Source organism: Topomyia yanbarensis, chromosome 3 (genome assembly GCF_030247195.1).
Source record: "Topomyia yanbarensis strain Yona2022 chromosome 3, ASM3024719v1, whole genome shotgun sequence".
Classification (NCBI taxonomy): domain Eukaryota; kingdom Metazoa; phylum Arthropoda; class Insecta; order Diptera; family Culicidae; genus Topomyia; species Topomyia yanbarensis.
Genome location: NC_080672.1, coordinates 67,881,211 through 67,907,513, shown reverse-complemented (window position 1 = coordinate 67,907,513; position 26,303 = coordinate 67,881,211). Strand labels below are relative to the sequence as shown.

The 26,303-nt window shown below is 36.7% G+C and overlaps 1 protein-coding gene across 1 annotated transcript in view; it reads right to left on the bottom strand.

Annotated features, from left to right (window-relative positions):
- Positions 1-286: 286 nt before the first annotated feature.
- Positions 287-26,303, bottom strand: part of LOC131688487 (exostosin-1) — a 501,100-nt gene continuing 475,083 nt past the window's right edge. Inside the window, exons 6-10 of the mRNA XM_058972773.1 lie at positions 19,085-19,339; positions 18,732-19,019; positions 18,431-18,675; positions 3,484-3,555; positions 287-2,989 (exon numbers count right to left, since the gene is read on the bottom strand). Of these exons, the coding sequence (XP_058828756.1) occupies positions 2,881-2,989; positions 3,484-3,555; positions 18,431-18,675; positions 18,732-19,019; positions 19,085-19,339 (969 nt within the window). The 3' untranslated portion in view covers positions 287-2,880. The remainder of the gene's footprint in view (positions 2,990-3,483; positions 3,556-18,430; positions 18,676-18,731; positions 19,020-19,084; positions 19,340-26,303) is intronic.

Sequence of the window (26,303 nt, the reverse complement as noted above, 5' to 3'; positions counted from 1 at the left end):
CATTGTAAAAAAACAAACAATCGGCCTCGTCGAGCTACCGCATTTGGGCCTAAATAAATTTATCAATTATAAAAAAAAAGAATTAAAGTAACAGTTTCTTTTGTTCTTCCGACGAGTCACACAATATGAAAGGAAGTGTGTTATCAGACTCGGCATACTGAGTAGATATCGTGACCGATGTCTTCGGTGGCTCGAAATAGCAATCTTCCTCACCATTCTCCCATTAATTTGTTGAAACCAAACAAGATACAATTTTTTTACGAGTTACCGAAAAACATATTGCTTCTTAAATTTATTTTTGAAAAGTTTCGGGGGGGGCTTTAGCCCCCTAGCCCCCCCTCTGGCTACGTGCCTGGCAGGCTAGGTGCATCGCCGGGGACTAGATCGAGTAGATCGGGACGAAGCGGGGAGCTAATTGGCTCACGGAAACGAACATCGGTTTCGGGGAAAATCTACCGCCGGGGAATTCACAGTAGGGTAGATTTGCTGCCGTGGACTATCCGACTATATCGTGATAAAAATAGGAGCTAATTGGCTCACGAAACAAACACCGGTACCGAGAGACATTCCGATGCCGAGGAACTGTCAGTCGGAGCAGGGTAATTCACCGCCGGATAATATCCGAGGCCATCTCGATAAAGCTGAGAGCTGAATGGCTCAAGAAAGCGGGTAGTGGTGTCGGGAGAAATTCCTCCTTTGGGAAGTAGGGTGAGTTTACCGTCGGAGACTATCCGAGTAGATCGGGATAAGACCGGAAGCTGAATGACTCACGGAAACGGGATCTAAATGGCTCATGGAATCAGCATCTAAACAGCTCACTGGGACGAGAGTTAAATGGTGACATAACAGAGATGGAAGTAAGAGAAGAGTCGAGAGTTAAATCAAAATTCGAAGACCGAATCATTTCGTGAATCAAGTGAGACTCCGAGATACAGCAGAAGAAAGAGGTGCGACGAAAGCACAATGAGCCCCCCCTCACGAAGTAATACCTTGCTGAAGCTCCGTGGGGAAGAAGGCCGAATAAGAGTAAGGACTGTTTTAAGTGGTTAGACACGAAAGTGAGTTGTGAGTCCCAAACAGTGCAACACAACACAACAGACCAGGCTTTTGAAGCTTTTTAAACCTCACTCAGAGTGAATCAGGTGATAGGGTGAGCACCCAAGTCAGCCTCACATGGTATGAGTGGGGCGAGAACAAAAGTAAGCCTAGTAAGGAATGAGTAAGGTGAGCACACAAGTCAGCCTCGCAAGGAACGAAAAAAGTGAGCACTAAAGTCAAGTTCCTGGGAGGAATGATGGCGAAGCCCAATGGAGTTTAGTCGGTATTAATGGCAGCGTCACCATTCGAGCCCGACACGCCCCCAGTGCACCCCGTGTGGTAGATTGGACCCTACCAATAGCACGTGTACTGGGCTAGGACGTAAAGGTCTTCTCCATTGTAAAAAAAAACCTCACTATAAAAAACGGTCTCGGAAAATTTTTCATGGAAAATGATGATAAACCTCAAAACAATCCAATAGAGAGGTGGAAATATGATCTAAGGCTGATTTTATATACGGAGTCAGTCTAATTTTGTGAATTACGGATATTTCGGATCTTGCGAGAAGCACTGCTTAAAAATCCAGAATGCTTACAAAATAATAATCCGTAGTATATCGCTCGCACGGTAGAGGTTCGACGTTCATAAAATCGATTTGAAGTGCCAGCACCAGATTTGGATCCTAATCTAGTAAAAAAAAACTTTTGTGTCAACAAATAAATTGGCCTTCCAAAAATCCCAAGTAAGAAAGTGGGGATAATACAGGAAGCATGGTCATCATTTGATCCTAGTTTTAACTGCAAGTACAAGCTCAATCAGTCGATTCAATAAAACAAATTAAAAAATGTCCATACTATTGTGACGCAAAACCGATTTTTTAACCCTTAAAACACAACTTCAGTTTTTTTAGGTCGAATCAAATGCACTTTTCGTTAGCCTACCTCGTTTTCTATTGCCGTGCTTTTTTTTTCGTTTCGTGTATAAAATCTCAATCAATATTTTGCTTAGCTTACACTTACATAACAAATATACTGTAGTAACTTTTTGCTCTTACTTCAGAACTCGTCCTTCACGATTGCTCCATCCTATCTAAACCGATATATGTATGCCGTTGCAGTCATGACTGGCGATCGTGTTGTTTGATATAATTTGTCCTACTTATCATCCTATAGAAGATAAAACGATAGCGCTTCCGGTACTGCCTTGTATTGAGTATGTTTATGACTGCGTATCTATTTTAGTTAAGATTCTTAGGATGCTCGATTTTCTTACTTTTGGCCTACCGGGTGCTATTTACAACAACAAGAAAATATTTCGAAAGCGAAATTTTCACACGACCTTTATGGCATTCCGTCAGCATTTATCTACGTATAACAACCAATTATCTCCTCAGTGTTTAGCTGAATTATTCTGTACAGTATGAGTGATCATGTGGTTTGAATCTTCTAATCGTCCTTCAGTTCAGTAACGTAAAAATTGCTTTTTGTAGGCCTACAGCTCTAAAAACTTATAAAAATTTATAAAATAAAATTAATTACAAAATACTACACTTTCTTTTTCCTAGTCAATTTTTCCCGGCGCTCTGCTGGACAGAGCCCTCAGGGCGTCAGTTTTTGTTTCGGTTTGGATTTTACAAATCACTCTGCTGGGACTCACCCACCATTCATCGAGATTGCTCGACTACGAACATTTCACTAACTTAGTTTGTTCTTGTTCTACAATGAGATGTGATCTAGTTGGTACCACCCGGTGATAGCTTCGGAGAGCGAGTGGAAAGGTTTCGAGAACCGAACGATGAATCAGGTTGAAACATACGAGAACTTAGTAAACGTACAAGAACCGCTAGCTGCCGACCAGTTCGATTTGGCGGTACTTTTTCCTCAGGTTGGATACCGAATCACGGTACAGTACCGGATCCAGTCGGAGATTGGAACGTAACAGCGGCATGTAGCTGAAAGAGGAAACAGATGTCCGTGTTATTTTGTGATTGGTTAATGGTTATAGCTTAGATTTAGGAATGGTCGTGACAATATGTAAGTAGAATTTAAAACTTTAAAAGTGTCTTGCTCAATGACAATTGCAGTAGCAAAATGTAGTAGTAGCAATCAGTAAATGCTAACACAAGGGACCCGAATCTACCGGGACGTCCATTATTCCGATATGAAAAACAAACGTGTAATCTAATCATATATTGACCTGAAATTGTATGACCCTTAACCTTCCGGCAGTCGCGCTAGTACACTGCGTGCACGCTGCTCTGAAAATATAGCAAAATCGTTTAAGGGTACCAGCGGCTGCTCGTTCGTGGGCCATAAGCGCGACTTCCGAAGGGTTAACAAATTGAGAGTGAAAAATATTCATTGCATAAATAGTTCACGACTCTAGCATGAAACTAAATAGGTTTAAAATAGGGCTGTTAAACGGATGAAATGAAGTTAAACTTACCCAAACACAGCCGCAAACGTATTCAGACAACTTTGTCGTTGAATGAAGTGATCTGGATCATTCCACGGCGATCTGCGGATGAGAAACAGTTAAAATACAGAGATTATAGATTCGATTCTTCTGGGGGAACTTGGCAATATTTTTAATTGCTTGTTACAATTCCTGTGAACAAAATTTCAGAACAGACATTTTTCACCATCAAAATGAGCCACGTTCATGTTGATAGTGAAAAAGCCTTCAATCTTATTAAAATACAGTTTGTTTGAAAATTCCTGCTTGAGAGCAATCCGTTTCGCACTATTGTCAGAAAAATTTAGCTTCAACACCAACAGACTTTGATTTGAATGGAATATACGAGCAGAGGATATTTTAAATGCGTATTAACTCTCATGGTTTCAAAAAATCCCATCAATTTTGGGCTCGCGAGTAGAAGACCCGCTTAACAATATGTTGAAAATAAAATAAATAACACGAATATTACTCAGTCGCCGTTGGATATCGTGCACGCAACGTGCTATTTCGCGTGGAGACTTTATTTTGCAGTGTAAAAATATTTGTTTGTAAGCCCATTGCATCTTGGCGATTTGTACCTTATCATTTTTTGACGTTCACGTCAATAACATCATCATTAAGAAAGATATATTCTATAGGTTTCAGTGAGAAAAAAACACGTTTTTTCACGATTTCTTTGGAAATTTGGGTGAAGCGAATCGATCAAAACTTTTGTATATTATAATGTATCATTTCAATAACATTCTGTAATTTTTCTATGCAAAAATACATCGACAAGCGACTCAGTGTCAAAGATTTTTGTAGAACTTCTCTGGAAAAACACGATTTGCGGTGTTAACTGCCATTCAAAAACTACCTAACCGATTTATTTCAAACTTTGCATACATGTGTTATGTATAAAATACCTAACCTCTACGTTGAGTGTTCGAGATAATTTTTCAAGAAGGTTTTTTTGCTCATAAAAGGGGTTTTTTACTCATAAAGTTACTCATAAATAATACATTATCATGTAAGAAAGTTTTGACCAATTCTCTTCACCCAAAAAAAATCGCGAAAAGGGGTTTTTTCACGCCGAAGCCCTTACCCCTCCCTTAACGTTGTCTTTGCCTTCGGGATCAGATGTTATTCCTTGTCTCTTGCACTTGCGAAACCTGAGTGTAACTTGTATTTGTATTACCTTTCTCGCTGATTGGGCTGGCTGTTGATGTGGGGGTGCTGCACGTTTTGTTTGGTAAAACTTGATGAAAGATATCAGCACTGAATTGAGAGGGTCAGGGAAAGGGGCCCCTAGGTTTTTGGGTGCCTCCCCCCAGGATGAATTAAAATCATTCTAAAATCTATATCTCAAAAGATACTCATTTTCGTATACTGTGAAGGCCCGGTTTTATCATCCCCCAATTTTATCAGCTTTTTGACCCGATTTTATCAGATTCATATGAAAATTGATAGTGGGTAGTTTGATGGGCTCTAGCAGACGAGCCAAGTTGAATTCGAGTAAATCCTTTCTTGAGCATATTTTTCTTATATTAGAGATCTAAAGTATGTAAAAAAAAAAATCTTTAATTTTTTATTTTTACCACTTTATTTTTCATCCGATTGTCGTAAAATTTTGAGATACTTTTATTCAAAGTGAGAGAAAAATAAAATAAATATCTACAAAAGAATTACAAAACATAAATTTTTGGGGTTTTGTCACCCGTGCCACTGTACGCTGAACAGCGACGAACCTGCATCCTGCATAATAAGAAGCATGCAAGGTCGCGCTCAAACTGATATTATTTACACCAAGCTATCTGCTGTTTATCACATAACAATAAAAAAATCGAGAAATTTGTAGTCAACGTTTTTGCAGCTATTTCGATCCTAACTCCCAGTTCAAGATATAGTAATTGTCTTTGGAGATTGCCAGGTACTCATTTTTAAATCAGGAATAGTGTAGGGAAGCTACTTGGGACCGTTTATGTTTCTGCTTTACTTAAATGACGTGTGTTTATTGTTGTTAACTCCTCGCCGGTCTTGCACAGATAATTTTAAAATATTTTGTCTCATCATCTGCTAAATTCAAGATAGCCGATTTTCCCAGTAACATTTTGTAGCCTTCGCTATGAAGAAAGAACTGCGTGTGTGTAAATCCAAAAAAGAGCTCGGTGATCAAATTCTCATTAAAGACTTTTTGGCCTGCCAGACCCCAGAAATGTTTTCCTGCCAAAGCTCTATCTTCCAGTTCTTAGAACTTCTTAACTGCTGAAAATCTGAGGAGAAGGCACAATCGATTAAGAGGTAATGGAGGGATGTAGTCCTCTTTGAACTATCTTTGTTTTTTTACTGGCTTGATATGGTCACCCTACATAACGCATGTTATAATCTTTTTTCCGTATTGTCGAGGTCTTTAAATACCAGTAAAAATATAAAAAGGTTGCATTTCATGGATTTTTATTTTTGACATGCAGTTTCTTTTTGGGATTAACTGTATTGCTTTCATGGCATGAAGACTAGAGTGCCCAGAAAAATAAAGAATTTTTGAAAACTCACTCGGCCCACCACTGAGTCAATTCCTAGTCCCACCAGGAGTACTTGCTCCAAATTTGAAGCAAATCGGACAAGTCTAGCTGCCGGACCAACGTGCCTAAAGTTTGTATGGGATTTTTCGACAATTTACATGGAGAAAACCCACTAGCTCGCATTTTCACCGCTAGGTGGCACTGTATGCATCACTGTAAGTGAAAATAAGAAAGATAATTTAATTGTCTACAACTTTGTCGAAGACTGCTAGTCAATCCGGCTTTGTTGAAAGAAGTTATTAAACTTTTAGCGAAGTGATGTCTGAGTCAGTTTTGCATGGGGCCTAGCAGTACATGGTAGTGAATCAGTACTAGGTTCTAACAAATTAAACATTTTTGTGAAATAATGGTTAGATTTAGCTGAATAGCATATTCGGAAGAATTGCAGTACATTATACGAATCATGTTTTGGTTAGAAAATTTTAGTTCCACCTGTGACCGCATAGATGGCGCCAACACTAACTTTTCAACGGAGAGAGATAAAATATCGAGATGTTTGGAAGAATTACTGCAAAAGGCTTGTTTTACAACTTTGTAGAAGACACCTAATTTCTATCTCTCTCCGTTGAAAAGTTAGTGTTGGCGGCATCTATGCGGTCACAGGTGGAACTAAAATTTTCTAACCAAAACATAACTCGTATTATGTACTACAATTCTTCCGAACATACTATTGAGCTAAATCTAACCATTATTTCACAAAAATGTTTAATTTGTTAGAACCTAGTACTGATTCACTACCATGCACTGATAGGCCCCATGCAAAACTGACTCAGACATCACTTCGTTAAAAGTTTAATAACTTTTCTTGTTCGAGTCAGATCGCTTTGCAGTCTTCAACAAAGTTGTAGATAATAGAATTATCTTCTTAAGTTTCACTTTTGGTAATAATCTGATGTATACAGTGCCACCTAGCGGGGAAGATGTGCGAAAGTGGGTTTTCTCCATGTAAATTGTCGAAAAATCCCATACAAACTTCAAGCACGTTGGTCCGGTAGCTAGACTTGTTTGATTTGGCTCAAATTTGGAGCAAGTACTCCTGGTGGGACTAGGAATCGACTCAGTGGTGGGCCGATGGGGGTCATTTTTTTCTGTCACTCTAATGAAGACACGTCAGGAAATCAGCCATATAATTGCTGTCGTTGTTTACTAGTAATATATATACTAGGCTGGTGTTTAAGGTGGGATCTTTTAGTAACGTGATTAACACTAACAGTAGGTACCACAGAATAGTAAATATCAGAAATTTTACTTCTTTTTAAATGTCAGAAATTTTACTTCTTTTACTTCTTTTATTAAGCCGTACAGAAAGTGGAAGAAAATGGTGTCGAAATTCGCTGCGACATCCTTGTATGGAAAGCGATTAGCGGATGTGGCAAATATTCAGTCATTGGCCACGGATCGTAAATGGACAAATCTATATGGAAACCTCTAAAAGTTGCTTCTGATTTCTGGAGGTCTCACGAAGACTCGATACTTTCCTGGCTGGATTTGGCATCTTTCACTATGCTGTCTTAGACTGGTACAGAAACAATGATTTTATTTTTCTACTACATTACGCCCTACAAACAAAAAAAAAATAGGACGCCATAAAAGCGCAAAACCCAAAAAAAAATTGAAAATACCTTTGTGAAAGTGTGATTGAAATAGTCTACACCAATCGACTCTACTTGTATCCTAAATCTGATTGTAGAACTAGTTATTGAACAGGCGTTTCGAGTTCCTCTCATCAGAATCCGACACTAACTTAGTGACAGGACTAAGCTAGTGTCGGATGGACGCTATCTTAGTCCTGTCCTCCCCGAACCGGTCACAAAAAACGAATGCACAAAATGTCAGTCGGAATATATAATAAAAATCAGGACAATATTTCAAAAAATCTAGGTGAATGTTTAACGACTGTGGGTATATACTTATTATGCGAGTTTCGGCAAAGCAGTCAATAAAACAGCAAAAACGATTTGTTGTTTCAATGTCCGACAGTTTCGGTGAATGAATTTCACCTTTTTCAAGGATTCTGTAATTTTTAGTATTTCCGTTACAAATATGTCCGTTTGTCTGTGAATGAATACTTACAGAAACTATACGTTTTGTTGTTGTGTATGTTTGTATGTCCAACATTGGTTGTCTATAGTGTGTAATTTGTAATGGCGTCCGATAGTGACTATTTTTAGGAATAACGATTTTATAAAAATTATTGGCTGTACATCTGTTTGCTTACTTACATCATGTGTAACAATATTTATGCGACTCACTGTTAACAGAATGAAAAAGCTTGCTCGCTATAATTCTACAAAGCTTGATTTTCTGTGCACTAGTTAGAGCGAATATTTTTTGGTTTGTGTCTCTCCTTTTCCGTCTACTATTTTTGACATGTTCATTTATGTATGTGTGTGTTCATCACCAATGAAAATAGTATCAACAGACGTACAGACACTGAAGGCTTAAACACAATCTATGCTGGAATTATACATTCTCTCAAAAACCAAAACAAACGTAGCATATACGACAATAACTGTCAAAATACGACTATGACACCACACACTCACACACATACATAAATGAACATGTCAAAAATAGTAGACGGAAAAGGAGAGACACAAACCAAAAAATATTCGCTCTAACTAGTGCACAGAAAATCAAGCTTTGTAGAATTATAGCGAGCAAGCTTTTTCATTCTGTTAACAGTGAGTCGCATAAATATTGTTACACATGATGTAAGTAAGCAAACAGATGTACAGCCAATAATTTTTATAAAATCGTTATTCCTAAAAATAGTCACTATCGGACGCCATTACAAATTACACACTATAGACAACCAATGTTGGACATACAAACATACACAACAACAAAACGTATAGTTTCTGTAAGTATTCATTCACAGACAAACGGACATATTTGTAACGGAAATACTAAAAATTACAGAATCCTTGAAAAAGGTGAAATACATTCACCGAAACTGTCGGACATTGAAACAACAAATCGTTTTTGCTGTTTTATTGACTGCTTTGCCGAAACTCGCATAATAAGTTTCAAAAAATCGTTAGTTCTATTGCTGCAGAAAAACACGCGAGCATCGAAAATGAATGAACCTCAAGGCGACTCACGCACTTAGGTTGTAATATACTATAGCTTGATTTCAAAGGCTGCAATGATCAATATTGCCATCTGTAAACGAAATGGAATTTTGAATGAAAGAGAAAATGTGGCTTTCATATAAGTTAGAAATACACTTTTTCCAGTTTCATAATATCAGGAACAGCAAGAGGTCACAAAGAAAATAATAACTAGAGACCCCACTGTAACGAATCGCCAGTTACACTGATTCAGCGCGATTCTTCAGATACGGTAACATTTGGGTGTACTAAAAACAACATACTTTGCGCATTTATCAATACCTCCTATTGACTGAAAGTTCGTTTGAAAAACAATGGGGTCTCTAGTATATATTTCCCTTATGGAAAGGTTGAGAACAACACTGAATGAACCAAAGTAACTCTTGTAAGTCTCGTAGTCTAAGTTCTGAAATACATGCGTTTCGTGGTATTATCATGTTTGGATCGAAAACAAAACATATATTTTTTAAGTTTATTTTTATTGTCCTATTGATACATATTAAAATGTCATACTGTAATGTCAGAATAGTTGTAAATGAATCTTGTAAAATGAATCTCAGACATTGTTGTGGTTTATTTCGTGTATATTTCTAGAAAAAGAATACATATTAGCTTTCAACCCTAAAGAAGAAAGCTAAAAATACTTAAAATTGAAATTCATACGAAAAATGGCTAAAACTATTGTTTTCAAACTTAAACAGATACATGTTGATTAAAAAGTCTGATATTTTTGTGAAAGTATTTGAAAATAGCACTGTTTGTCCATCTGTTAACGAAGTCTTATTGTTGCTGACGCAAAATGGCCTCAGTGTTGAGAAAATCAGATTAAACATATAGAAACTAGATGAAGTATTCCTGAAATTATTGGCAGTAGTCCTATTCGTTTAAGGTTACACATTATGGAGCATGCATGAAAATATTTTTACTAGAGGTGTGCGCCGCGCCGCCGATTTCAGAAAAAGAGTCAAATGACTATTTTTACCTAAAATCGGCGGCGCGGCGCACACCTCATTAGTCTAATTTCCTGCCCTTTGCCTACCAGGCAGAAGAGCCAATAACTTTTTTGGGTCTACTCAAACCATCTTCCATTTTTCGATCGTACTGGGACATTTACACCAACACCTATAGTGATGGAAACCTGACATCGTGTTTCTCTCCATATATTTTGATTCACACAGCATAGCAGGTAGCATTGAGTAGAAATGGTTCCGTGATGCTATTCTGCAGTATCAGGAATCCGATCCCACTCAAACAGCACGTTCCCCGTGTGTAGTCGGGGATTAGCCTAAAGTTTTTTACCGCATTGGATGAGGAGCTTTTAGTAAGTCTCTGAGTTTTAGTCGACCAAACACAGTGTCATCTAACGTATTCGAAATAAAATTTGGACAATTTAATTCAAAAGGCATTTTTTGTAGAAACATCTTTATTAAATGTTGTCTCTATATGAAAACATTTGTCAGCTTATAACTTAAGGTAGAGAAAATTTTTAGCCTATTTGAAAAGCTTTGCGACAGTTTGCAGGAACTTTTTGCAAAGCAGTCGAAAAAGTTGATGTTGGCATTTTCTTTATTTTTTTCTTTTGAATTTTGATTATCAGATGTTTGATATTTTTAGGTCGAAAATTATTGGCATATACTCTCCGCTTCAATTTAGCCCATAAATCCTCAATTGGACGCAGTTGTGGTACATTTTGAAGGTTACCAGCTTTTTGTACAAAAGATATGCCATTATCCTCCCTTGGCAGGTTTGTTATTTGCTCACACAATGTGCCATACAGAGCAAAATACACCGATAAAAAATAGAGCAGCACAAAAACACTGCGATGTGCAGAACGACCGCACAAAGAGAAACTTGAAAACGAAAAAGATAAAGATCTGTGCACCAAGAGCTGCACAATTTCGTTCTAAGAGTCACTTTGAAAAGACACTTTTTTGTGCCTCCCCTCACTGGCAAGCAGGTAGGAAGCCGAATCAAACTACAATTCAGATAAAGATTGATCGGAAGAACGTTTTTAAAATGTTTTTTTTTGGTTGCCTTCTCTGCTTCCGTGCGCTTGGGACCAAGATTCACACTAAAGAGCCTCTTTATTTTTACTCTTTGAGGTGTCCAGCCATGGAGTAGAATACACGTATGGGAGCAACACACCTCGGAGTGAAGAGGTTTATTTTGAAAGAGAAGAGCGGTGGTTCGCATGAAAAGTTCAAAGAGCGTTTTTTATTCTTCTCTTTATTTGCTCTGAGGTGCATTAAATCCCTGTCCCTTTGCGTCCAAAACTATTTTAGTATAATAGTTGGGTGCCAGATTAGGCGTTCGCTGCCATTTTGTTTACATGGTATCTCCTAGCGCATCGAACGCAATACTGGATGTTTGAAACATGTGTCCCTAGAGTATAACGTTTAGTATAATGCCTTTCGCAGGGTTGAATTTTTGTTTTAATGCTGGAAGGGTTGTCGTTTTATATAGCTGGTAGATGCAAAGCCTAAACATTATAAACCTATCGACTAGTTTTATTGTTTGCATTTGTTAAAATTTTATTCATCTAACATTTAATGTCTCAATGAAATTTCCTAAAACTAGTGTGATTCGTCTTCTAAATCCAGATGCGGTGAGGTTAAAATCAAATAATTCGGAGAACTCGTTAAACCTCCGAACCATTGCGATGACAGAACTGTTGGCAGCATAATCAGTTGGTCTCATTTCAGGAATAAGCATAACTCTGGCGAAGAGTACGAGATGGCGCATAGAAATTCATTTGTGCTAGTAGGTTAGGTACATCGTATTCATCCAGCAGTATTTTGGCCACAAAGACTGCATGTGATGCCGTTCTCCTTTCAGCAAGGGTGTGCAAGCCTAACAAACGACAGCGGTCTTCATACGGCGGCAGGTCATGCGGATCACTTCATGGCAAGAAACGCAGAGCGTACCTGACAAACAGTCTCTGAACGCCTTCGATCCTATTGATCCAAACAGCATGGTAAGGACTCCAAACGACATTGCCAAATTCTAGCATCGAACGCACAAATGAACAGTAAAGAGCTTTAAAACACAAAGGATCACGAAATTCATTGGATATCTTAAACATGAATCCCACTTGTCGATTGGCCTTGTCGATTGTAGCAGAGAAGTGACGATGGTAAGTTAGCTTATAATCCAGTATAACTCCATGGTCTTTGATGTAGTCAACACGATGTAGCTGATTTCCAGAAATATTATAATCAAAAGGGATGGTTTTCCCAGTGCGATGAAAGCTGATGACACTGCATTTGGGAATGCACAAAACCATTCCGCACACACCAGTCGTTAAGAGTATCCAGATCGGCTTGCAGTACCAGGCAGTCGGACTGATCACGAATTACGTAATATAGTTTAACATCGTCAGCGAGAAATAGTTTGCCACCAGGATTTAAAATACCACCACCGTCATAAACAGCGAAAATAGCAGCGGTCCGAGTATACTACCTTGAGGAACTCCAGAGCTGTTCGAAAAGCAACCAGACTGAGCAGTGCCAATACAATCAGCAACTTGACGATGGACGAGATACGATCGAAGCCACTCACAAAACCTAATCGTGCAACCAAGTTTTTTTTTCAGTTTGGCAATCAGGATATCGTGATTCACTTTGTCAAAGGCGGATTTCAAATCTGTATATATCGCATCCACTTGAAGTTTTTTGCACATATTATCCATACAAAATGACGTAAAGCTCACTAGATTGGTTTCCACCGAACGGTCTTGATAGAAACCATGCTGACAGGTAATATAGCGTCGGCAGGAAACAAATAGTGTTTCGTTAACCAGTGACTCAATCAGTTTTGATTCAACTCCAAGCGAAGTAATTCCACGGTAATTTTCAACGTTACGCTTGTCGCCAGTGCACTGGAAACGTTTGCTGCTGAAGCGACATATTGAAAAGTTGCGGTGTAGCCAAGATGTCCGAGCATTTTTTCAATACAGCTGCAGGCATAATCCCTAGTAACAATTTATGTTTTATCGAGGTTTTGTAGCCACTCATAAAACTTAGATTGCACTTGTAGCATGCTATAGAACTTAAATTGTTACTTGGGAATACTCGGACCGGGATCGAAGGACGCTTTTGTCTTCTGGATAGCTAAACGAACCATTTCATTGTCGATGACGAAAACATCCATGCTGAAAATGTCAGAAGGGACGTTTCTCCTAATATCGTGACATTCTTCATAAATTTTAATTTTGAATGGCATCAGCAAAGTAGCCAAATCTGCGGCAATGTTGCTATTACTCATCAGCTACATTCTCGATATATCCTCTCTAGTGTAACAAAAACATGAACACAGGTTCACTAACGTAAATAAATGCGTTTCCAGGTTGCATAATGGAGTATTTTGTGAAATATTTCGAAAAAGGAATTCGTCAAGCATTCATTAAAACTACAAGTCACTCGCTGTTTACCCAAAACTCCTTGGTTGCCAAAATTAGCAGACAAAATAACTTGGTAAACCGTGCAGCCAAATTTTCTGTTTTTCTCTCCGCGTGTCTTTATATTTAAAACATAGTCTTTGGATAAAACCAAGACACTGTGCTGAACATCGCAAAAATTAAGGTTGGACAGAGAAAGGGTAAAATTCGCAAACGAAAAAAGCAGTTTTTTTTCCACACCGTAAGTCAGATCTTCATAAAAATCAATCAGCAGTACTGTAACAACATTCTACATACGCTGATTGATTTTTATGAAGATCTGACACACGGTGTGGAAAAAACTGCTTTTTTCGTTTGCGAATTTTGCGCATTTTCTGTCCAATCTTAGTGCGCATCAAAGATCGCAATTAAACTAAGAATTAACAAATCTAGCAGAATTTGGAAATTGAATTAAATCTTTATTGATATCTCTTAACAATATCATAGCTAGATCGTCATTCACGAAATTTATGGCATTTGTAGCAAATGTTGATGTTTCATAACAGATGTAGAATCGCTGTTATTCAGTATGCTCGTATGTGAACCGAAACCAGAAACATAGGCAAAACTTGACAGCTATGCTTTTAGCAAGAACTAACCGACAAGAGGACACCAAAATTTCGATTCCTTGAGAAAAGTTCAATGTGGACTGAAACGTCGGAAGAAGAGAACATACCGGAGTTTTTTGTTAAATACAAACTGAACGCCGGTTCCTAAACCAAAAAAAAAATGATGAAGGCATAGGTTTTGGAAAACACGATCAAAGAAGTGATACAAGTGCTAGTATAACATGTGTAAAAAAGATTGGACGGACGTATTTATGTGAATTCCACTTGAGGCAGTTATGTGCAAAAAGAAGGCATCATAAGTGATGTTCGATAATTGGCATATGAATATCGTCTATCAATATCCTTTCATAAAACATAGAGTAACCACATGAATAAACATTGGAATGAATAATATATTTGTTTTATCGCTCAACTGATCTGCCCATTAAAGGAGCTATCTGTTGGATTGTACCGTAAAACGGGGGAACATTGATCACTTTTTCCAACGATTTTCGAATAACTATCTTCACTTCAAGTAGATGTAACTGTTTGCATTTTTAAAACAAACACTAGTAATCATAGATTGAAAATGTTCAAATAGTTGGGTATTTTATTGTGTTTTACTATAAAAATAAAATTACTTTGTTATAAATTTTCATTCGTTGCTTTTAGGGTAACATTGATCAACAAAGTATGTCTATCGAAATGAGAAATAACGCTTGAAATGTTGAGGGATTCCATGAGAAACCGGCCGACCGCAAAATATGACCATCGTCGATTCGAACGAAACTTTACAGGTGTGTTCGCTGTATGAATCTCCATGATATTCTCTGGCAATTGGAATATTTTGATACAAGAGTAATTTTTCAAAAGGGCGTAAACGTTTCTACGTGTATGAATGTCAAAATTTTTTTGTTCGATTACTGTATTTTATACAGCAAAACTAGCTGAGAACAAGTTACAGGGAATGAATACTTCTGTCCGAAAAAATATACACTGAAAAAAATGTTTTGTCATTTTTCAAAAAAAAATTATGATAAAAATTAAAATTGCGAAAAAACCCATTTTTTTAAATTTTTTATATTTTGTTGCCAAAAACCTAAAGAGAAAAAAAAACATTTTGATTGTAATTGCATGATGGAGAAAAAATCGGTAAAAAAGTTTTTCTAACAATAACTTCGTACATGTTTTTAAATTTCATACTAATTGATATACAAAATTGTAATTTTATTACAGAATATAATTCTAAACACCATTTAAAATCAAAATGCATTTAACAAAAATCTTCCAAAATGCGATAGTTTTCGAGATATTTGAAATTTTGCTACTTCAAAAACAATTAATTCGTGTAATTATGCTCTTTTTAAAAGTTATTCGCGTTACCCCATCAAAAAATGTCAAAAATTTAATGTTTATCGTTTTGAAGACGTAAAAGAAACCTTTTTAGTGTATTTGGATCATGGAGAAGCTTTCAATAAAAAAGTTTTCCTAACAACAACTTTTGACATTTTTTTCTAATTCTTACTATTTGCAGTCAAAAATACAATTTTCTTTTTGAATATGATTCTTAGCGCCATTTTAAATCGAAATGCTCTTAACAAAAATTTTCTAAAATGTAGTAGTTCTCGAGATATTTTAACTTTTGTTTTAACAACACAATTATTTTGTTTTGTTACGACCTTCTCATAAGTTAGTCGCGTTTCTCCATCAACAATAATAGGTTTTTCAAAAGGCCCGTAAACTTTCGTGCAACTTTCTCTTTGACATCAAGGCGATATTGTAAACCATTTGAAAGTTACATGAAAGCAACCAAAATATATTTCAACCATAGTCTGTTGATTTAAACTAGCTGAATCGTATGTTGGTTGCTTTCATGTAACTTTAAAATGTTTCACAATATCCCCTTGATGTCAAAGAGAAAGTTGCAGGAAAGTTTACGGGCCTTTTGAAAAACCTATTATTGTTGATGGAGAAACGCGACTAACTTATGAAAAGGTCGTAATAAAACAAAATAATTGTGTTGTTAAAACAAAAGTTAAAATATCTCGAGAACTACTACATTTTAGAAAATTTTTGTTAAGAGCATTTCGATTTAAAATGGCGTTTAGAATCATATTCAAAAAGAAAATTGTATTTTTGACTGCAAATAGTAAGAATTATAAAAAAATGTCAAAAGTTGTTGCTAGGAAAACTTTTTTATTGAAAGCTTCTCCAGGATCCAAATACACTAAAAAAGTTGCTTTTACGTCTTTAAAACGATAAACATTAAATTTTTGACATTTTTTGATGGGGTAACGCGAATAACTTTTAAAAAGAGCATAATTACACGAATTAATTGTTTTTGAAGGAGCAAAATTTCAAATATCTCGAAAACTATCGCATTTTGGAAGATGTTAAATGCATTTTGATTTTAAATGGTGCTTAGAATTATATTCTGTAATAGAATTACAATTTTGTATGTCTATTAGTATGAAATTTAAAAACATGTACGAAGTTATTGTTAGGAAAACTTTTTTACCGATTTTTTCTCCATCATGCAATCACATTCAAAATGTTTCTATTCTCTTTAGGTTTTTGGTAACAAAATATAAAAAATTTAAAAAAATGGGTTTTTTTCGCAATTTAAATTTTTATCATAATTTTTTGTTTTTTTGAAAAATTACACAACATTTTTTTCAGTGTATATTTTTTTCAGACAGAAGTATTCATTCCCTGTAACTCGTTCTCAGATAGTTTTGCTGTATAAAATACAGTAATCGAACAAAAAATTTTTGAAATTCATACACGTAGAAACCTTTACGCCCTTTTGAAAAGTTGCTCTTCAGTCAAAATAATCTTATTACCTGTGGAAAATATTTAGTCTTGCATGACGGTGAAACGTGTAAAGTTTCATTGGAATCTAAGATGGTCGGTCACGATTTTAAAGATTTTCGGACGGATCTTCGTGGAATTCCAAATGTAAATTGCATATCTGCAGACAATTTCATGACCCGATAGTGTGACGTCTCGAATGAGAAAGAAATTGCCTAGAAGGATACAATTGGCGTTTATCGAACCTTTTTAGGAAAATATTCGAAATGAAATAGATAACAACAAAAATCTCGGATTTGTTAAATGAATTGTTGGACAAAAATATCTACGGTTTCTAAAAAAAATTATCAGTTTATTTGAAGTTGACAGATTTCATTAATATACAAGGTATTGTTCAAACAGATTGAAATGATGCATAAGAGTTGTATAATTTTCAATTTGAATTTGTTTCGATGATTTTGTTAGAGGGAATCATTTTATCGCACGTTACTGAAAAAAGTCTCACATGATCACTCTTACCCCGGTGATCAAATATACCCCGTTTTACGGTATTCTGAATTACCTTTGATTCACAATGAACAAATTAAACTACCAGGTTTGTTTAGAAAATACCAAGAAAAATACCAAAACATGGTTGTCCCATCCATAAGGTTCAATAAAACTGTAAATCTTGAACAGCATATTGTCGGCTTGCTGTTTTTCTATAAGGGACTCTTTGGCTTTAATGGGCAGTGATGTATGTTATTACTTTCTGAGACAGTCCACATAGCACAGTATATCGATAACCCATGCAGGTATGTAATACGAAAGAAAAGAAACATCCCATCATTCAGTAGAAAAAATGGAACGCTTCCCTTCCTCAAATCGTCGAACAAATGCCAGCAATCAGTTGAAGAGATTGCTGGAATCGAGTTGTTGTAATGGTCAGTATCTAATGGAAGCTAGCTGCAATGAAATCTGAGATTCACTCAATAAAACAAAGCGACCGCCAACACCACCCACCCAGCAAAGGGCAGCAGGAAATTTTGTTTTGGTTAAAAGTCAATTCCGTAGAGCCAATAAGTCTCACATTATATGTTTTCAACTTTGCTTTTTCAAGAATCCGCCTTCTCCCCCTGATTCTGAGCTAGCAATTTGTAACTGGACTGGTTGGAAACCAGCAACGAGTATCATTACTATCGAAGTCACGTCCACTTGACGCTCAATGAAAAGCGACGAAGATCGGGATCTAAACTAGCAAAATGTGGGTGCAAATTACATCCAGCTGAGCTCCAGAATCACATTTTCACTCGTTTCGGTATTATCTCTTCGTACCGGTCCGACCCGGGGCCGGCCAGTCTCGGTCGGCAGAGAACATCGTTAAGTAAATAGCGACCGGTTGGGACGTGTATTAGTTTAACTAGTGCAACTTTTGCTTGCCATCTATTTCCGTTCCGGCCGCTCTGCGGCTGGTCTATAGAAACTCACCTCCCACTCTCCCGGTCCTTGTAACCCTTCCGCTGAGTCACTTTAATTGGTGGTTTCCGTGTAACGTGCGACACCAGCAGATTCATCAGGATGTCCTCGCAGTTCGAGGACTGCTGGACCGTCTTCAGCAGCAGATAGGACAGCCAGTTGGTGTAAAGATAGTTGTAATAGCGGTGGTAGAAAGCTGCCCCCGTCAGTACGATCGAGTAGTAGTTGGTCCATTTGGACGTATAACCCCAGGCGTTCTATGACAGAAAGAAAAATTAGTATAATTGCAGAGAGCTGTAATACTGTGACCTACTTTGGAATCATCCCAGAAGTGAGCTCGCGCCGGATAGCCAACGATGCGGTCGGGGAAATCTTGCCACACCTGGTAGGCAAAGTCCAGCTCGTCGGTGTTAAGGATGGCATCCTCATCCAGCGACAGTACGGCGTCCGTTTCGATCTGCTCGTGGGGGAAAAATCTTTGGGATATGCTGGGCCGGTCTTCACTGGACGATCCGCTTATCACGTGCAGCGGAATGTGCCCCGTCGGAGGCCACCGTTTGCGAGTCGGCGCTGATCGGTCACAGGCCCATAGAATTAAAATCTGAAACAATCAAATTGATTAGTGAAAAATCTGAATCGGAATTCAATTTGTATTCGTGTTCTTACCTTATCTACAAATTGGCTTTTGGTGATGGATTTGACTAGCTTGTACAGTGCGGTATTTGGTGTCAGCTGAGCGCCGATCTGGACGAAGATGACGGCCGTATAGTTCGGTCCGGGCCGGTAGCCCACGGAGTCCAGCAAAAATGGAAACCGGTGCGCCGTGTCGGAGAATGTTGGAAGCGTCAGCAGGGCTCCCGGCGACTGATTCCAGGTCAGCCCGTTCCGATGGGGATAGTCTGGCAGTCTCTCTCGAATTATCTGGTAGCAAGCAAATATCGAAGGAATCGGAAGGAAGAAAAAGATAAATAGCATCAAATTTAGTACCATCGGGGAGTTGGTGAAAACATAGTTGGTGGTAGTTATATAGAGCAGTTATTTATGGGCTCACATTTAGTGGGTGGAAGTGCTAGTGCTATCCCCGCCGACAGATACAAGTTTGCCACCCCTTAGGCAATATGGTTTGATAGGGAAAACGAGATGAAGTGGTTGTTAACTGTTCGCAAACACACGGGCCGTCAGATGGGGAGACAGAATTAACGCCTGGAGGTGAAATGTGTGATTCGTATCTGTTTGAGATTTTATGTTCTGCTTATCGTTTGCATTTAATCTAGGGTTAAAGAGTTGTACATCACTTTTCGCCCTTCCGAGCTGAAGATAAATCCTGCCCGCGGTGGTAATTTCCGGTTGGTTGACTACTAATGGCTTGTTTATACACTTCAAATATGTTTTTTTTTTCAAAGTAGCTAAGGAGAGCCAGTGTAATGTAATAACGCTTATTCTGTTTATATTCTATTGCATGAAGCGTCGTTTGGGCATTTTGTAGATAAGAAAGAGGGATCGTAACAATTTTTCTAGACACTGAGAAACGGCGGAAAACTGTTACTTTCATCATTCCAGTCATTTAAGTTTGAAGTCATTTCTAAAATAATGGTATGTTTAATATGGTTTTCGAGAAAACTATATCGTGTTATGTTATGTGATATGTATGATTTAAAAGCACCTTTAATAAGTTACTCAGTGCGTTTAAAATTATTTTAAGAAACTGCAAGAGTTCATTAACAATCGTTGAAATCATATTAGAAGTATTTTGGAATCTCTAATGTTTCGCAAGATTGTTTCAAAAGTCTTTTGAAAGGCCTTTAGAAGCCTTCAGTTTTTAAAGATTATTATAGCAGACGTTTAAGAATCTATGAAAAATCTCCAAAGTCTTTTAATACATATATAGATATTTTGAGTCTCCTGAAGTTTTTTGTATTTTAATACTATCCGAGAGTTTATGAGTCATCAAGAAGACATTCAAAAGTGTGTCAAATAAACAGATAAATTAGGAAAAAAAACTTTCAAAAGTCTAAAAAACTCCAAAGCAATTTTTGGAGTTTTTCAGAATATCTTGATAGTTTTATTCAATTCGTTATCAGTCTTCATTGAGTTCTTTCACATTCAAATTTTAGGGGGATTTTAAGAGCAGTTTAAGGGTTTGGAAATGATTTTTGAAGTGTTATAATTGTACTTCAGGATTATTTTGTATTTTTTGGTATTTGTATTTGTAAAAATTTTATTCATCTAACATTTAATGTCTTAATGAAATTTCCTAAAACTAGTGTGATTCAATTCGTCTTCTAAATCCAGATGCGGTGAGGTTAAAATCAAATAATTCGGAGAACTCGTAGAATCTCCGAACCATTGCGATGACAGGACTGGTGGCAGCATAATCAGTTGGTCTCATTTCAGGAGCAAGCATAACACTTTGGCGAAGAGTACGAGATGGCGCATAGAAATGCATTTGTGCTAGTAGGTCAGGAACATCGTATTCATTCAGCAGCATTTTGGCCACAAAGACTGCATGCGATGTCATTCTCCTTTCAGCAAGGGTTTGCAAGCCTAACAAACAACAGCGATCTTCATATGGCGGCAGATCCTGCGGATCACTCCATGGCAAGAAACGCAGAGCGTACCTGATAAATCGTCTCTGAACGCCTTCGATCCTATTGATCCAAACAGCATGGTAAGGACTTCAAACGACATTGCCCAATTCTAGCATCGAACGCACTAATGAACAGTAAAGAGCTTTAGGATCACGAAATTCGTTGGATATCTTAAACATGAATCCCAGTTGTCGATTGGCCTTGTCGATTGTAGCAGAGAAGTGACGATGGTAAGTTAGCTTATAATCCACTATTACTCCAAGGTCTTTGATGTAGTCAACACGTTGTAGCTGGTTTCCAGAAATATTATAATCAAAAGGGATGGTGTTCCTAGTGCGATGAAAGCTGATGACACTGCAATTGGGAATGTTAAGAGTATCAAGAACGGCTTGCAATACCAGGCAGTCGGACTGATCACGAATTACGTAATATAGTTTAACGTCGTCAGCGAAAAATAGTTTTCCACCAGGATTTAAAATACCAGCAACGTCGTTAATAAACAGCGATAATAGCAGCGGTCCGAGTGTACTACCTTGAGGAACACCAGAGCTGTTCGAAAAGCAATCAGACTGAGCAGTGCTAATACAAACAGCAACTTGACGATGAACGAGATATGATCGAATATCAGAACTCTTGTGTTTCTTAGGAGTCTGTCATAAATTATTTGAAAGTCTTTTGAAAATTATTCAGGGGTGTTCCGGATTCCATTAGGAGTTTTTTACTAATAATTAATTTAAAAGTTTATTACTGGACCCATGAGAGTTATGTATGAGTTCCCTTCTGTTTTTTATGTCCCTTGACATTTTTTGAGAGTTTTAGGAGTCTTAAGCGAGTATTCGTATTTTTCACAGAGTTCTTTGAAAGTCGTACTAGCATCTTCCTAAACTGTCCAAAGAGTCGTCGAAAAACATTTCAGTACTACCTTAAGTTTTTTAGTGGTCTTTTAAAAAAATATTCAAGTTCCTTTAGAATCTTTTAAATATTTATCAAGCTATTCATAGTTTTTTACAAATTTTGTAATAGTCTTTTAAGGAGAAGTTCTTTTCTTCTCGATGAAATTAAGGCAAAGTTTGTTATTTTTTGTGAAATAATTAAAAGGCATAAGAACTTCCGGTTTTGATGGTTAAATACGTTTATTATTCAAGGCTTCATAAAAATCAATCTATTAGGACAAAACTCAAAATGGTGGCTTCAAATTGGCGATTGCCGCAGGCCTCTGCACGCGAAACATGGTCCCAAAACTAGCACGCTCGTCTCAATCAATAATCATTATAATTTCTTGAAGGTAGCGAGAGTCTGTACGACTTATATCTGAACTAGTATCAGCAATTATTTATTTTAAATTGTTGAACTTTTTTTAAATCAATAAAGTGGACCATAACTTAATTGTTTTACGCAATCAACAAATCGTTAAAATTCATTCCAATTAGGTTCAAGTTGTACGTAATTTTATTACCTGTAAGAAATTACCATGATTATTGATTTTAGTTTACTACAAGAGGCTGTATGGTCGAAGTTGTTGAACCTTGTCTCGCACGCAGAGGCAGATGGCAATGGCCATTTTGAATTTCACCCTGATACTGAATTTTAAGAAGTTTTGAATAATAAATGTCTTTACGCATCAAAACCGAAATTTCTTACGACTTTTAATTATTCCACAAAAAATTAACTAACTTTGCCTTATTTTCGTTCAAAAGAAAAAGACCCTCCCCTTTAAGGACCTTGACAGTTCTCAACACTTACGGTGGAGAAGGTTAAACTGAATGTAATCAGTGCTGCCAGTAGACTTGCTATAAAATTAGCATGTTATTAATTCCAACGGAAACATTCGCTTGTTCTGAAAAAAAACATGGTTTACATGTGGCATTCCTTTCGAGCCTTTACCTCATTCCTCTTGCAACAAACACTCGCCCGCATATCGCTCCCTCTAAGTTATGGATTCTGGATCTTTTGGCACAGAAAAGCGACGTTACGGACCAAAACACACTATCAGCTGTATTCGGACTCCAAACCGTGTTTTTCCTTATGTGTTGTGCAATCCTTCTGGGAGTTTCGAACTGCGAAATCTTACCAGAAGCAGCAAAAATATTGCTAGTGCTTCCAATAGAGCAGACACGAAAATGAAGCGAAGAGTCAAACATGTTCTTAGCATGACGCTCATAAGCACCAGCATAAGGTCTGTGTTAGAGAAAGTCTTGTGCAAATATGCGCGAACCATCCATCTTGCCTGTATTTTGTTTAAAATTTAACCCTTAAGAAGGCAAGCGGGTCTCCGAGGCCCGGCAGCTAACGAGTTTTAAGTTATAAAGAGCTGTGTATACAATAAGGGCTTGTCAATGGAAATTTCATTAATTGACACAAAAATACGCTGAAAAAATAGGATAATATGCAAATATCACATATGGGGTGTTTCACAGGTTTATATATTTTTTTAGATACATAAAAGGGCAAGGATGACCTATCAGACCCACTGTGCATTTCGACATGAACTGTGTGTACTGTGATTCAAATGCTTATCTTAAATCGCATATTTTCATGCAAAAATCAGTTTTGATGAAAACATTTCAGTTTTTGAAGATATTGTTAAAGAAACAAAGAACAAACAAAAAACGCAGTTCACGCATGCTTGTCAAGTTTTATTGTTGTGACAAGTGATTGGTTCAAACATAAGCTCATTAATAAAATATGTTTCTGAGGAAATTTTTGTAAAACATTTAGCAACAAATGATTTTTTTTGACTATGTCAAAAAAAACTTTTTTGCATAACGCTCTATTGCATAGTTTTAAAGTAAGCTACCAATTAGGTTTGTGTCAAGTTTGTGTCATGAAATGTCAATATATCAGCATATGAAGCTGTCAAATTTTTTCTTCACGAAATATTGACGTTTGACAAAGTTACGGAACTTTGCTACATACTAGGAGGAAGATATTTCTAGTCATTTCACTGAAAAGTCTTGTTTTTACCACATGATAGGGCAAGCAGACGTTTCTCAAGGACCAGTTCATCGTTTTTAGTTTTGGTTAAAAATATGGATCAAAACACTCGACAAATAGTAGTTTACTTTTCATATTTATTAGCGTTTTTCTCTTAACTCCAATTTCAATCTTTTTGCGAAACCTTATAATACCTACAGTTAGTATTCTTAAGCCATTCATATTTTTGCGAGAATTTGACTTCAATCAGTATATAAAATAGTAGGTGACAGCCAACGAAGACCTCAATTTTTAATTTTTCAGAGAATTCTGAAACAATTCGCAGTTGTTTCATTTTTCCCTTATTTGTGATTTTTTGTCAGTTCAGTCTAAATTATCAATTAATTCAAATAGAAAACTGATTCAAACAGACGGCAGACTTGTAATTATAAATAAAAGTGATCAAAATTCTTTGGATTTTATATACCTTCACTGTAAGAGGGGATTAATTTTTACCAGGCCTTAGAGGCCCGGCTTGCCTTTTGACGCTAGGATTTTACCTTGCCTTCACAAGGGATCAATTTTTTTTTTTCGATGATGTATAATACGTCAATGAATATACTAACAATTAATTATTTAATTATTTCGCGCCAACTCGAACCAATGTTGGCAACACCCTCTCAGATGTAAACGAAACTTTTTGTACAAGGGAACTTTGTCACAAAAAGCCACTTTGCATACTTTGCTTTTTCAAAAATGATCTAGACTGTCTTTCGAAAAGGGTTAAAATTACCATTTTTTTCAAATGGCTATAGTCTAAAAATAACAAATCCTACAACAAAATGTTTTCGGATTGATTTTCACAAAATTAGTCGAATTTTAAAATAAAAATATTGAAAAAATTATTCCTTGATTGGATTTTAAAAATATAAAGTCGATTTACAAAAAACCATCTTTGATATGGATGAAATTTTGTTCTAAGGTAGGTAATTATGTTTTCTACCTACCGTCAAAAATTCAAGTTGGGCACTTTCTAGGAAAAAAAGTTATTTAAAAAAACTTTTCCTTGTCTAAACTGATTATTTTTTTCAATATATTTTTATCGAAAACTAAACCAATGAAAGTCATAATCATCTCAGCATCCCATAAAACTCATTTTGTGGGAAGATATTATCTAATTTATCAACTGAGTATATTTTTATTGATCAAGAATCCCATTGAAAAGAGTTTATGTCATGAAACAAATATTCTATTATTACTTTTTTATTTTCTTGTTTAGTTCTGAAGAAGGATCAGGGAAAGAAGTAACCATCACAACATTATGTAATAAATTTTACATAATTATTTATTTATTTTTGTATTCAACATTTGTCTTAAAAATATCTTCATGCATGCTCTTTTGTATTATTTCTATACAAGGAAAATATTTTTGGTTCATCTTCTGAATTGGAATACCTTTTCGCCTCTGCTTTGCCATCAGGAATAGACACAAAACTGTGGAATTTCTGTATGCCAGATATTTTTTTAGCGCTATTATACAGTTCTTCGAATTCTTCTGACATTTTGTTGTACTGTCCAGTGTAGTAGAAATTTAATTTTGTGATATTTTTATTACTTTGCTCAATTACCCAGTTATATAACTCTCGGGGAGTTGGTATCTCCATAGTCGCGAGCAAGACTTTTTGCATTCGCTTGAGAGTGCCACCAATAGCATCACAGGGTCCTTTTCCATAGGATGTTGCAAAAAAGCAATTCTGCGCTTAATCCATACTTTGACTGGAATCTACACAAGCTTGTGACGTTTTCCTTATTTTTGTATTGTGCTGCTGGTCCATCAGACATAAAATAAATTTTAGAAAAGTTTGTCAATTGTTTCATAAAATTTATCATTTTTGAGATGAACAATTGACAAGTACATTCTTCCATACGTCTCCCAACCTTTGAACGGAACGGATCGTTATATTTCACAGTGGTGTTCGTTGTGTAAATTTCAGTGATTGAAGGTCATCCTTTGTTCGTTCGTTAGCTGCCATTCTGCTGGTGCCGGCAGTAAATCCAGTACATTGTTTTCGCTGGTGCGGAACAATCGACGTTGTTTGCAGATAAGTTTTGCTTTATTTTTTTTCCTCGTTTGCTTTCTTTCCTTTTCCCTACTTCTACTCTACCTTGTAATCAAATAATAAGACACATTCTCGTTTATATAACGCTCTGCCCTCGTGCTTAAATGGCCGAGGGCGAAATACCATCTGATGTAATCATGGAAGTCCCTGATCCCCCTAATACTCGCATTGCTCCCCGTATAAAGCAGTACCCAGAAGGTTCCTCTGGGCCATGGGTGGTATATTTTCGGACCGGAGAGAAACCAGTTAATATATTAAAACTTT